The following is a 15,872-nucleotide window of genomic DNA, read 5'->3' as shown; positions in this document are numbered from 1 at the left end:
AAGTGTACTCATTTCATGCATAGTAATTGTTTTATGTGTTGATGTTATGTGTAGTTGATATTAAACTTGTGTTCAATGTATTATTTCACTCATTTGAATAATCATAGTAATAACACATACTTATGTGCGCTATACTATTTAATGATGTTACTACACTGGTGGCTCAAGTAAGACTGTATCAGTCTCGTGGCTTGTGCTTTTTCGCATCACACTCGAGGCTCGCATCTCATGTGATATGTCATGACACAAGTCAATCGATTGACTAGCGTAATATTCCGCATATAAATCTGTTTTGTAAATGTCAACAACTAAAGTACTTCAGCTTAGGTTTTAAATAAAAAATAAACGACACATTGTTAACTAAAATGCTATCAATTGTTTCGTCGGAAAAATACTGCATGATATTTATGTCAGGAGTACCAACACAGAAAAATAAAATCTTAACATCCTTTTTCTTGAAATGAAAATTAACACATTTAGATTTAGAAAATAATATGTTATTCTAATCTAGAAAGGTATTTTAAATAGGTAAGGTCTTCTCGCGATGAAGTATATACTTAATTTGAAATACTGGAAATAGAATTAACGTCGTGATACATATATAGTACAATAAAAGCATAGTAATTTTTAACGAAACCCATATCATAAGATTTGTATATACTCACTTCATGTTGACGAAATGCCTATTCTTTTTGAAAGAAATACAGTGTGCAGTCGAATTATTTTTTGTGGATTTTCTATACATTTTATTCAATGTACATACACATTTATGTATAATACTTTATATTTTGTATAACATTCAAAGTACCATGTTTTAACACTTAATACGTGTCCTTTTATGTCGGTCATTCAAAGTACCATGTTTTAACACTTAATACGTGTCCTTTTATGTCGGTCATTCAGCCCATTGAGCCGCATTCTGGGAAAATGTGACTTAATACATGTTGGTTAAGTGTCGTCCCAGTTTGGCAGTCCGCACATGCTAATTTAGGACGACAGTTATTGCTTTAATGTATTTTTCATTTCCAAGAAGTATCTTTTTAGCGAAATCAAGTTTTGGAAAGTGTCGTCGGTGATTACCGGTAGAATGATATGATTGCACGGGCTTATCTGGGACGACACTTTACGCACATGCATTACGTCCTTTTTGCGACAGCGCGGCTCATTTAAAAGTTGATAAAAATCAGAATGACGACAGTTCCCTAAGATATATCCTCATTAGAGATTGTATGTGGAACCAAATTATGTTAAGGAGATAAATAAAACCGGAACCCTTTTTTTCTGAGTTGTATTTACGTGGTCCAAATCTCCTTTTTCAATTATCAACGCAAAGACCAATAGCACTCCGCTGTTTTTAGTTTATTTATTGTGTCCTTGAGAGAGATATGACGAACGCTAGGCCGACACCATTCCCACTGAGTCACTGCGAAATATAAGATCATGTTTACGGACAGTCGGACAGTACAACAAGCAGACGGACGAACAAAGATACAGACATTTAAGACAGACCGGCTAGATACATATAAATTTAGACATACGCATAGTTACTTCTGTTCTTATGTACTGATGTGTCAGTATCATATCAACAGTATTTTAAAACACATGTACACCGATCAAAAACTCCATGCGAAAACAACATAATTTCCGATTGATGGATATGACACTTAGTCACTGAAAATTCTTTCATTTTTAAGTAGTACATTTAGTTATGTTCGTGTTTATAAGCGCTTGGTGCGAAACGAATATATATCCATTTATACGCAGGGTACGAACTCCGTGTACTTACTCGATCTACTCCAGAAGGGTCATCAACTGTCGCATGAATAGAAACAAGAAATATCAATAAACATCAGAAAAATGCTTATCGAGAGATCTTTACTCGAAACTTTGCAATTGGTAATTGTCTAGCCTTTTTTAGCTCACCTGAGCACAATGTGCTTATGATGAGCTTTTGCGATCGTCTTTAGTCCGGCGTGCGTTGTGCAGCGTCAACATTTGCCTTGTTAACACTCTAAATGGTTCCGTTTGGGTAAAAAACATGACCGCAAGGGTCCGGCGCTTTTTCCTTATATGGTAAAAACTTGTTAGCACTCTAAAAATTACATTTATAGTTCACTTTTCATGATACTTGGTCACAACACTTGTTCTAATGCTATCTTGGGCTGCAAAGAACAGGTCAGTTCCTTTATGTCTTTGTGAGGTGAGCCAATTTGTGCCTTTCACGCCATCTTGTTATTTAATCAGCACGTGTTTTAATGTTTTGAAAACGGTATCATGTCATTAGAAGCGATTTCTGTAAAGTTTGTTTGAAGTCTGAATGGGCAGGGACTTTAACCTATTTATGGACTATTCCATCCTTCTAAATTGGATCAATTTATTTCCAAAATTAGGGATGTCTAGTATATTTATTTCCATATTTGCTTACATAAATTCCTTTAAGCAAACAGCGCAGACCGTGATGAGGCGGCGTTTCATCTGGGTCTACGCTGTTTGTCTAGCCTTTTTTCTAGAAGCCAGGCATAAATGGGTTAATATATGAGTCTCGCTCCGGGTAAACAGGGCTTAAAGGGACCTGTTCACGTGTCGGAAAATTAACAAAATTAAAACAAAATATTCAGATTCACAAATTTTCATTGTAGTTACCATATTGTGAGGGAACAGTAATACTGAACATTTACCATGCTCTAAAATATCCGTTACATGCATCTTTTGACGATTTAAAAATCTGCAAAATTATAAAGCGTTGCATTGCGAAACGATTAAATGATTTGGAGAGATCTGTTGTCGTTAGTTTAGGGACACTACGAGGATTGCTTATATAAAGCATAAAATAAATCACTTATTGTATCAGCACGGATGGCCGAGTGGTCTAAGCAATTTAACGTCCCAGATTAGCCCGTTAGAGAGTTTCCCGCTTCTTGTGCGGAACATTCCTCAAAACGTATTGACTGGATTCACATAACTTAGAAAGTATTGACTGGATTCAAATAACTCAGAAAGTATTGAGTGGATTCACATAACAGAGAAAATATTGACTGGATTCACATAACTCAGAAAGTATTGACTGGATTCACATAACTCAGAAAGTATTGACTGGATTCAAATAACTCAGAAAGTAATAACTGGATTCACATAACTCAGAAAGTATTGACTGGATTCACATAACAGAGAAAATATTGACTGGATTCACATAACTCAGAAAGTATTGACTGGATTCACATAACTCAGAAAATATTGACTGGATTCACATAACTCAGAAAGTACTGACTGGATTCACATATCTCAGAAAGTATTGAGTGGATTCACATAACTCAGAAAGTATTGAGTGGATTCACATAACTCAAAAAGTATTGACTGGATTCACATAACTCAGAAAGTATTGACTGAATTCACATAACTAAGAAAGTATTGACTGGATTCACATAACTCAGAAAGTATTGACTAGATTCACATTACTCAGAAAGTATTGACTGGATTCACATAAATCAAAAGCATGAACTGGATTCAAATAACTCAGAAAGTTTTGACTGGATTCACATAACTCAGAACGTATTGACTGGATTCACATAACTCAGAAAGTATTGAGTGGATTCACATAACTCAGAAAGTATTGAGTGGATTCACATCACTCAGAAAGTATTGAGTGGATTCACATAACTCAGAACATATTGACTGGATTCACATAACTCAGAAAATATTGAGTGGATTCACATAACTCAGAAAGTATTGAGTGGATTCACATAACTCAGACAGTATTGACTGGATTCACATAACTCAGAAAGTATTGACAGGATTCACATAACTCAGAAAGCATTGACTGGATTCACATAACTCAGAAAGTATTGAGTGGATTCACATAACTCAGAAAGTATTGAGTGGATTCACATAACTCAGAAAGTATTGAGTGGATTCACATAACTCAGACAGTATTGACTGGATTCACATAAATCAAAAGCATGAACTGGATTCAAATAACTCAGAAAGTTTTGACTGGATTCACATAACTCAGAACGTATTGACTGGATTCACATAACTCAGAAAGTATTGAGTGGATTCACATAACTCAGAAAGTATTGACAGGATTCACATAACTCAGAAAGTATTGACTGGATTCACATAACTCAGAAAGCATTGACTGGATTCACATAACTCAGAAAGTATTGAGTGGATTCACATAACTCAGAACGTATTGACTGGATTCACATATCTCAGAAAGTATTGACTGGATTCAAATAAAATTACATGATGAGCCTCTCTCTGTGAAAACTGGGTTTAATGCATGTCCGTTCAGTCCGCCTTTATGGATTCTGGGTTTAATGCATGTCCGTTAAATCCGCCTTTATGGATTTTTTCCTTTAAAGGAACTATCTTCTAAACGAAAATCCAGAAAGGCCGTCTGTGGTTCAATTGTGCAGACTGCACAGACTTATCATGGACGTCAATTTACGCACATGCATTAAACGCCGTTTTCCCAGAGTGTCATTAGACAAGCACTTAATGTTCCAAATTTGGACCGTTTCTCCCGGCGTACATCCGGTCAAATCGGTCCAAGTCAAATCGGTCCAACATTGGTGAATGTAGTTTCCGATACGAATTGTATAAATTAATTCACGTTGTATTAATTTGTTTGCATTTGTTAGTCCATGTTCAGTGCAAACGTATTATCTCTTATATTTGTTATAATTTTTGTGAAATCAAAGTTCGTCTTTTTGTTTTGACAAAAGATAGGAGACGTATAAAACTATCACTGGGTCTTTATGTCTGGGTGATGGTCGGTGGTTTGAATGAGCATGCCGTACCAGAAGTAAACTTTCTTTTTTTCTGTGCGTGATTGTATATGTTTGTTTTACTGTTTTTTTTACTCGACGCTCAACGCTTGTCCGCCATTGTCTGCGGGAATTGGGTTATGAGGTTCCGACACAAACATTCAATTTTGCGAACATTTTTCTATTTAAGCGTAATATAATTGATCACAAACATAATTTACAAAACATATTAATATATAGTGCATGCTTGTACACAAATGTCTCGTTTTCCTGTGTTGCGCGCAATTATGCAGATTTCAAACTTATACATGATAACATGGGAAAGCACTTCGCATTAATGACTTCGTAAGCGCACAACGATAGCCTCTCTTACATCAAATGTTCGCTTTTTACAAACATAAATTAATCACGAAAAACCTGACAGAGGCCAATCTATGCAAAACATCGTTGTAACTTCTTTAGATTATATAAATTGTTAAATGTTATTTTTTTTACAAAATGTTTTGAAAAAAAAAATTACACAACCAGATAAAACATCAATAACACACACTGAAAACTCGACCCCAACTCGTCTTAAGCCCTTTTAACACCGTGATCTGAACGCATTCTTGGGGCATTGACTCAACCATGACAACCACCATCACTAAAACAGCCGCTAACTACGACTCCAACACCAGTTGCCACCACAACTAGCCCCATCACGTCCACCGACTCAACCACACCACCAACACACCGCAACTTCACCACCACCACAACTATAGCATCACCACTATAACCACAACAACCATCACCTACCCCACCCCTACCCGCCCAAAGCTAGAACCGCCACAAACTCAATTACCTCCCCCGCTTCTGATATCACCACAACAACTTCCACACTCCCACAACCACCACAGCATCTCAACAGCAACTACAACAACGTCCACCGCTATCGCCAAAAACCACCTCCACCATTATCACTATCACTACCACCACCCTCCCAACCACCAGCACAACCATCACCCCCCTGTTCTTATTCAAACCACCTCCAGCATCAATTTTACCACCATAGCAAAAACCACCACGACCGCACCCCGCCCCTCCCCACCACAACGAACACCCACACCAACAACTACTTCGCGCTTTCGAGCATTGCCATAATAAAATGCATTTCTTACGAAATAAATAGTGTCCCCTTGGATTAAAACTGATGCTCTTTTCAAACGAGTTTATGTAATCTCTGAAACATTGGCCTTTTCACAGATTTTGGCATGGTACGAAGTTTGTCATTAAATGCTTTATATTGATAAAAGTAAACATTTGATATAAATGCTCCAGTAAAAAAAATCAATAATAAAATTTAAAAAAGGTAACCGTTAGCAGGGCTCGAACCACTGACCCCTGGACTCCTGTAGTAAAAAGTCTGTGACTTAGACCATTCGGCCATCCTTCCGTATATACCATCAGATGTATTTTATGCTTTATATAAGCAATCCTTAAAGTTTCCCAAAATATAACGGCAACAACAGAACTCTCCAAATTATAAATTCGTTTCGCATTGCAACGCTTTATAATTTTCGGCGCTTTAAATATTCAAAAGAAGCATATAATAGCTATTTTAGAGCATGGTAAATGTTCAGTATTACTGTTTCCTTACAAGTATCATAACTAAAACAAAACTTTGCGAATCTGAAACACCCAGGACAGAGGTTGACAAAGGTTTCCATGGAAACTGATAGCAACACCATAATAAGTGGTTCATGATGACATGTGTCAATGTGCCCTCTTTCACATTATCATCGACTTTGCTTCAACCAGAAACTGTCAAAAATCTCTGACAATTATTACGGAAAAGCGTGATTGAGAACTTTCATTGTTTTGTCAAAATTCAAACCCGATCGTCTTGATAAAGTTAAGATCGATTCTCCAGAAATTAAATTGGTGGTGGATGTACTTGCCGGAAACTCATGGCTGCAGCCTAAGCAGCGAATTGGAAACCCGTCACGTTAATTAGGGCTCCCGTCACGTTTATTAGGGCACCCGTCACGTTAATTAGGGTTCCCGTCACGTTAATTAGGGCTCCCGTCACGTTAATAAGGGCTCCCGTCAAGTGAGCGGAAGCGAATTTTTATTTATTCGAGAAAACGAAACAATGTGTGTCCACAAAAAAAGACAAAGAATAATTTCCACGAGTAAAAAACTGTCACCCGATCGAAAGTAAATGTTGAATTGGCAAATATTGTTCCTGATGGTACGATATAAATGTAGAATAAAATCATGTTGTTATTGGTCAGTAAACTAGAATATCACTTACCTTATTTTTTATTCATCAGACATATTTAAAAATGTTTCTTTTAGTCGTGTGTTTGTAAGCTTTCAAACATATTTTAACATCTAATTTTAGAGGGGCCGTCCAACAGAATTTGGCATGTATTGAATCTTGTCATTAAATGTTTTAAATGCTTTATATTGATAAATTTAAACATTTGAACTTAAAATATCCAGTAAAAAAAATGCAATTTAAAAAACGGAAAAAAGTTATCCTCAACAGGGGTCGAACCACTGACATCTGAAGTCCTGGAGTAAAAAAAACTCCCGCCTAGACCACTCGACCATTAATACTCGTGCTTAAAACGGGTGAATCTTGTAGCTTCATAAGCAATCCTCGTAGATTCCACAAATATTGTTTCGCGTCGCACGACGCTTTATCTGTTGGACGGCCCCTATAAGGGCACTTGTTCACGGTTTTGTAAAATGAAAAATTTTTTGTCATGATTAAAAAAAGAACACATACAAATATATTTAAACAAGCGAAAGAATACTGATGTCTTAGAAAACTGTTTAATATAGTGTTTCATTATACTCGTGATTCGAAATCGGCAAAATAATAAAATAATAAATCGCTTGTAACGCTTTACTCGATTATTTAAAGAATGCGTGTAGTCCTAAAATACGGTTTATAATTCGGTAATGAATATAAAAGCCAGCGTATCTCAGTGGTAGCGTATTATCTTTTACTTACACTGGGTTGGGATTAGAATGCCGGGACAGAAATATTTTATGTAATCTTTGTACTAGCTGTTGTAATAAGTTATGACTATTAAAAACAGTATACACATGTAGTTTTCTAAGTACATGTTTAGTTATTGTAAACATATTACATGCCAATTTTCTAAAAGTTGTACTGTGTAACTCAAAACATTTTACCAACTGAACACGAACCAACCATATTCATTCAATTGAAAAATATGTCTCTGGCGGTCATTCTCCCATGTGTCGACGTAAAAATCCCTCAACGGAATTCGCTGTTTGCTGCATCAATTATTCTAGACTCGTTCCGTACGTAATACCGAATAATTCTCAGAATTAAATCGCTGTCTTCAGGTCGACTGGACAGCTTACATATATATATAATATCCGTTATACACTAATTTAACCTTGGGACGTTTTTTTGTTAGGCTCTTTCGCAGAGACTTAAGTCCGGCGATTGTATTCAATCACGATGCAATTGAGCCTCTTTCTGGAAAAAACGGGGCTTTCTGCATGGACTTAAAGTTTTGTTGCAGTTTAATCTGTGCAGTTCGCACTTTCTTCCTATACTGGATTTTCGTTTAGAAGAGATTCCTTTCAACTAAAGTTTCCATAAAAGCGTAAAGTGGCATCCTTGGTTTGCTTGTACGAACTAAACAGGCTAATCTGGGACGAAACTTTGCGCACATGCATTAAGCCCCATTTTCTCAGATCGCGGCTCAATTGTACTTGTATAATAAACAGAACTGCAAACTTGATACATAAAGTATGCATTTCATGCTGGTATATTTTCGGAAAATGTCAAACCTTGCATATAACTTACAATCGCACTTGTCTGACTACCGGGTATATATTTTAGACAACATGGGATAATGAATTCGCGAACAGAGTCCATATACTTTATATCAGTAAAACAAATATATTCGCAAACATTAAAATATTGCTATAAAAGCCAAATTTTAATTATAAAACAGTTAACACAATTAAACTATAACTTCGTTTGCGTGTATATTTGTATTGTAAAATAAACAAGTTATGATTGAGCCGCATTCAGTGAAAACGGAATTTAATGAATGTGCGTAAAGTGTCGTCACAGAAAAGCCTGTGTTATCCGAAACGGCTTATCAGAGGCGACACTTTGCGCTTTAAAGTATTTTGCATTTAAAGTAAGTCTCCTGCTAGTGAAAATCCAATTTATGCGGAATATTAATACGAGTCTGCTTCCAGCATTTTTCTCTTGCGCGTTTCAACCGGATATGTCAACGTCTGGCTTGTGTCATTCAAATAGAAAACGAAGTTATTTGGGTTTATTATTTTAAAGCAAAGTGGTTACAACTGAGTGGCTATAATTTATGACGACACTTGTGCCAATTGAGATTTATTAAAATGTAGTTATGCTTAAAACGCTACGTTATTTTGCGAAAATTACCACACTTTTTGTATGTACTTTAACTGTTGGGGCAATTGCACTTTACCGGTACGTATAAAAGAACGGAAAAGCGTACCCTAATTCTTACCCGCAACACCTAACACATAACACCAAACGCAACAGCTAATAATCCTTTTTATCCTATATATTTCCTAACAGTAGTGTCGGGGGCTACCGCCCCCAAACTCTCGCTTTGTCGATAATGGTAAACAACTGCGTACCGGTAAAGTGCAATCTAGCCTTAACTGTTATATACTACCATACCATAATCAGAATATGCTTCACATAAATTAAATGGAAATAGATAAATTGTCGCTCATCCTAATGTTTGAAGAAAAAAAGTAATTCGTAAAACAAGTAAAACGTCGGATTTTTCCGTATTTTAATTGGTTACATGCAACTATACTATGATGCAATCTTGTTCAAAGCAACTTGATATTGTCCCTGAAGGTTACCTTTAATGCAATTGCGTGAAATATCGTCCTAGATTTCTTATTTAATAGAATGTTTCGTTTAGAGGAAGTCTCTTATTATCTAAAAGCAGTCTAGGCGGAAAGTTCCGGCTTCACTGGCTCTACTGCGGACTGCACAGGCTAATCTGGAACGACACTATACGCCCACGCATTAAGCCTGGTTTTCCCAGAACGAGGATCATTCATTAACCGATATGTAATTACAACCTTTAATATTCTTGGTAGGAGGCAGTATGGTGCCAACATTAGTATTTAACAAACAGATATTGACTGTGTATTTATTTTCTGCGCTCGATTTTGTCAGTGAGCACATTAATCAAAGGGGCAAACGTGAATATTAATTCATTAACTCGCCTTTTCCCATGATTTTCTAGATAAATCGATTCTGGCGTTTAGATAATTATTGACGCGATACGTAATGCTTAAAGAACCCGATTAAGGAATCTTATAGTATGAGTGAAATCAATAGATGTCGAGGGATATTAAATTGAATTAAACTTTGCGTTATAATATATATGGACCGTGATCTGTGGAAAGGGAGTTTAATGAAAGTGCTTAAAGTGTCGTCACAGATCAGCCCGTGCAGACCGCACAGGCTAATCAGGAACGACACTTTCCGCTTTTATAACATGTTTCGTTTACAGGACAAAACTTTCCGCCTAAACTGGATTTCCGCTCACAAGAGAATTTCTTTAAACGAGAAATGCAATTACAGTGGAACTAGTTGTCTCCTATCAGCCTGTGCGGACTTCACAGGCTTATCTGGGACGGTACGTTAAGCACATCTCCTATCAGCCTGTGCGGACTTCACAGGCTTATCTGGGACGTTACGTTAAGCACATCTCCTATCAGCCTGTGCGGACTTCACAGGCTTATCTGGGACGGTACGTTAAGCACATCTCCTATCAACCTGTGCGGACTTCACAGGCTTATCTGGGACGGTACGTTAAGCACATCTCCTATCAGCCTGTGCGGACTTCACAGGCTTATTTGGGACGGTACGTTAAGCACATCTCCTATCAACCTGTGCGGACTTCACAGGCTTATCTGGGACGTTACGTTAAGCACATGCATTTAAAACCGTTTGCTCAGAGCGTGGATCAAATGTGTCTTTTTTGTAAAAACTTGGCATAATGCATGTGCGTAAAGTGTCGTCCCAGATTAACCTGTGCAGTCCGCACAGGCTAATCAGGGACGACACTTTCCGCTTAAACTAGATTTTCGGTCAAAAGAGACTTCCTTTAAACAAAAAATGCCATTAAAGCGGAAAGTGTCGTCCCTGATTAGTCTGTGCGGACTGCACAGGCTAATCTGGGACGACACTTTACGCACATGCATTATGCCCAGTTTTAACATATCCTTTTGAACATTGGTGGTCGTTTTTATTTCTTTCTTTGGGAAAGTTGTAAACATTTGCGGTTGCTCTCATTAAGTACATGTAATTGTCCGTGAACATGTTTCGGTCGCTCTCACATTTGCGGTTTGAAGCAGGTTGGCTAGAAAAGCGTCTCCCCAAACACCAACGCCGAGAAAATATTCTCCATTTTTGCTATGTTGCATGGGTGTAAGATTCTATTTGATTCATATTTACCTTTCAGCCTTGTTCTGGGAATATGGAGCTTAATGCAATCGGACTGCACACGCTGATCTGGGAAACAACTTTTGACGCTTTCTTGGTATTTTTCCTTTTAAAGGAAGTCTCTTTTTAGCGAACACCCAGATAAGTAGGAAAGTGCGAATTCACTAAACCCCGTTTTCGCAGAGCCTACCTCATTTTTAATGTAGAGCTATTTTATTCGCATTATATATTTCATCTGAGAAAAATATCCTATTTCGTCACAGAATGGTTCATACATTAAGAGATCATGTTATTATTATATGATATACAGTAGAACATAACATTAACTAATGTGACGTCATCTTTGCATGTTGCTTTCATTCAAACCGGATATGTAAAGAAACATTTCATTCAAACCGGATATGTATAGAAACAAACTCGTTGAATCACATATTGCAATCAACAATAGTATTGTGTAATTAACAAGTCATAAATTATACACATATTGTGTCATAATTGTCTTCAATTTTACCATTTGTTCAAAATCAACAGAATGCAAAAACTTTAAGCGTGCGTTCCGAAGCGGCCAAATTTACTTAATGACTACATCATTTTCAGTTTTAGTGCTTTTTGTAATGTATTATGATTAAAAAAAATAAAAGTTCTTTTGTTAGGCACGTGTTAATCTTATTTTTATATTTTGCCCAATACGATGCCTATCTGAATCAGAACCTGCAAAAATATTAAGTGGCTTAGCTCCTTAGAAACACTATTTCTCGGAACACTATTTTCAAAAAAAAAATCTTTGAAATACTATATTTGGAAACGATATTTTTTATAAACACTATTTTCGCCTCTCATAACAGCTCTTCTAAGCGCCGCTATCTTTGGCAACGGTAGCTCGATTATGATGAGAGTGTATCTGGGATCGGACGAATACCATGATAAAACCAAGAGCATCAAAGAGTTTATCAACTTTCACCATCTGCCCAAAAACCTCGCTTCGCGTCTACAAGAGAGCTTTAAGCATACGTCGGCGTATACCAATGAAATCGACATGAACACAGTATGGCGAGCTTACTATTTTTAAAAAGAAATGATTTATAAGTGCAGAGAGGTCGTTTAGTTGTGTGGGGATTAGAGGGCGGAGTATTTACAATTCACCTCCGCCCACTCCGAAAAAGATGTCTTAACGTGCGAATTTTAAAACCGCCCACCCCATAATGATAATTTAAAACTTCGAGTAAGCGGTGATGTTCCTTTAAATGTCCTCATATAGGATGTCCAACCCTTATAGCCGGACGTGGTATTAACTCCTCTAAATTTGCCTCATATGTATTCTTTAGTTCTTAGTGGTCCTTTTCGGCGCATTTATCTCTAAAATTGTTAAATAGTTTTGAGGATCAGGAAAATAAATGAGAATTTTAAAATTGCACTTGCAGATTGTTAAATCCTATTTACTTAAAGGGGCCTTTTCACAGATTTTGGCATTTTTTAACTTATTCATTAAATACTTTATATTGATAAATGTAAACATTGGATCGTAAAAGCTCAAGTAAAAAATCAAGAAAAAAATTAAAAAAGGAAAAGAACATTGCCCGGAGCAGATTTCGAACCAGTGACCTCTGGAGTCCTGCCAGAGTCCTGAAGTAAAAACGCTCTAGCCTACTGAGCTATTCCGCCGAGTCCAAATTCTTGATGTATTTTATACCTTATATAAGCAATCTTCGTAGTTTCACAAAATTTAACGACAAAAACAGAACTCTCCAAATTATTCAATCGTTTCGCGTTGCAACGCTTTATAATTTTTAGGTTTTAAAATCGTCAAAAGATGCATATAATGGCTATATTAGAGCATGGTTAATGTTCAGTATTACTGTTTCCTCACAAATATCATAACTAAAACGAAAAATTACGAATCTGAAACAACTTTTTTCAATTTTGTCAATTTACCAAAGCGTGAAAAGATCCCTTTAAATCTTAATTGGTTGATAAGCAACGTTATGTCTATAATTTATTGCAAAATGTATCTTTACTTACAGTAAGCTTGTTAACATTCTGAACATATGTTTTTTTATAGAATATTAATTTTCGAATAACAAACAGGCAAACATATGGTTCTGTTCATACAGGTTTCAAACAGTTTTCCGGAGTGTCTGCAGGTGGATATCTGCCTTCATCTCAATCGGAATCTGCTTAACAACTGCCCCGCCTTCCAGAGAGTCTCGGCAGGTATACATGGCGTTCTTATTCCAAGAATCTAGCCAACTTTACATTCCCAAGGGTTTGCGGTTACATACCCTATTGGTTACAAACTCTCCGCAGCGGTTACCCCCTTTTACGCTTTAAAATTTCCTCTTTTGGTTTACTCCTCCTAATTGTTTCCGGACATGTATTGAAAACTCACTTAATGTGTTACCCACTCATGATGATGATGATGATGATGATGATGATGATGATGATGATGATGATGATGATGATGGTGATGATGATGATGATGATGATGATGATGATGATGATGATGATGATGATGATGATGATGATGATGATGATGATGATGATGATGATGATGATGATGATGATGATATGATAATGATGATGGTGATTATTTCTCACTTTAGGTAAGGACGCCTTTTTCGGTGAGAACGTTCAAGACCTGACCAACAGTGGGAAGTCTCTGTACTTTGTTCACGCCCTGACCTACTGCGATATCAACAAGATCGAGCTGTCTGTGCTGAAAGAGACGCTTTATACGTGCCCGGAGTTTGCACAGGAATTTATGGGAAAGATACAGGATACATTCAACCTGAAACGGGTGAGTGTGGTGTTGCCTTGTTACATAGTCAAAGCACACATTAAGCTACACACTTGCATCTAATTTATACTGTGTCCGTTTTCTTATGGCTTAAATAGTGAAAAACATTGGTGCCAAAAACTATATAATCTCTATGTTAACTAGAAATCAGTCAAAAACCAACACCTTTTACTTTGAGCAGACTATAGCAGATTTTTGGCAGATCATTTAACAAATGAAGTGCGAAACATTACTTAATTAAAAAGTAGGTATTTAATGCTTAAATATGTAATGAACAAATAAAAACACTTTCAAACTTTGAGTATAACTGCCCAAATCTGATACCTAATTTATATTTTGTAATACCCGGAAGTTCATATAAAATATGTCATGATCAGTTAATAAAATAACTATATGATCAGTTCTTGAGAACTGTGATCTGATTTCAGTAGAACTCCGATATGATCCAGAACAGGATACAGAAAATAGTACTTGTTATTCTTTTTTAAAGAAAATACTATTTTGGACATACAGGGTGTGTTGACGGAAACCCAACGGCAGACGAAGATGGACGACGAAACACTCAAATTTATCCGTCAGAAGAGACCGCACATGCAATCGAAAGGCAGACGCCATGTCTATGACGCCGGTGAGTGGGTTAACTAGTTTTGAAAACTTAAAAAATGCCATTATTTGTTGTTTTTGATTTTGTGTCTTTTGTGCTGGTATAGTTGTATGGCAGTAAACTTTCCACAAGATAAATGACCCCACGGTGTATTAACTGTTTTCCTAAGTGCCGGTTGGTCTATATTTATTTGTCACAATTTTGTGCTTTTTAATAGTCGCCTATTTATATAAATGTCTCAATTTATTGTTTGTGACACACACAAAACCAAAAACAAATGTCGAACATAAATAACAGTAATAAATGACAAAGGTCTTATTAGGCAAACAACCAATTCTTATCTAATTGTTTCTACCACTACCGGAAACAAAACCGTGCATATTATTTGCCAAACTATTCAGACCTCACGACCGGTAGATCCGGCTTCCGTAGAAAAGCTCGCCATTAGACGGCGCCTCCGTCGTCTGACCCAGATGACGACCAAGCGTCTCGGGCGATCGACATTTCACCGGAACAAGCGTCTAGTGATATCGACGTAGAGTTCGTGGATAGAAGCAACCAAGGCTCGGGAAGTTCCCTTATAAAAAATCACAAAAAGTTACCCGCCTCGCTGTCGAAAAAATGGGTTAAATGCTTTTTGTGTCGCCTCGGATTAGCATGTGCTGTCAACACAGATTTAAGGGACGCCACATTTCTACTCAACTGGATTTTCGCTACAGAAAAATACATTTGAGCAAAAAATCATATCAGCGGACCGCACAGGCTAATATGAGACGACACCTAACGCAAATGCATTCTTCATGAGCTATTGAAATGTCTATTTGTTTAAAAACATTCTGTCCTATTTGTAATTAAAAAAGGCAGTGTTCTGTTTGTTAAAATTGCCACGTGCTCCAACAGTCGACACGTGCATCCACAGTTTCCCGTAAATGCTGCAGCAATAATAATTTGGCCGTCCCTCAACTTAATGCAACAGTATTTCACTTTAATCTATCCATTGTTACAATATTAATGTTTATTTTAGAAATATACGCTTCTATTGACGGTATTAACCTTTATATTTTTTAAGTCCCGTTATCGTCGTATACTGCTGCCGATAGTTTGAGACTCCGGATCTACCAGAAATCACATCCGCGCATGCGCAAAAAATACAATACTATTCTGTGAAATGCAAATGTGTTTAATACCAAAGCAATATTTTGGAAAAATTGTTGCAGT

General features: G+C 36.8%; 1 protein-coding gene across 1 annotated transcript; it reads left to right on the top strand.

Moving 5' to 3' along the window:
• Positions 1-13,349: 13,349 nt before the first annotated feature.
• On the top strand, positions 13,350-15,217 carry LOC127867409 (potassium voltage-gated channel subfamily H member 6-like). The gene is made up of 4 exons (XM_052408572.1): positions 13,350-13,467; positions 13,857-14,050; positions 14,564-14,678; positions 15,056-15,217. The coding sequence occupies exons 1-4, from the start codon at positions 13,350-13,352 to the stop codon at positions 15,100-15,102; spliced, it is 474 nt and encodes a 157-aa protein (XP_052264532.1). The 3' UTR covers positions 15,103-15,217.
• The last annotated feature ends 655 nt before the right edge of the window (positions 15,218-15,872 follow it).

This window comes from Dreissena polymorpha, chromosome 1 (genome assembly GCF_020536995.1).
Source record: "Dreissena polymorpha isolate Duluth1 chromosome 1, UMN_Dpol_1.0, whole genome shotgun sequence".
NCBI lineage: Eukaryota > Metazoa > Mollusca > Bivalvia > Myida > Dreissenidae > Dreissena > Dreissena polymorpha.
Note: the sequence above shows the minus strand (reverse complement) of the source record. Positions and strands in the feature narration are given on the sequence as shown.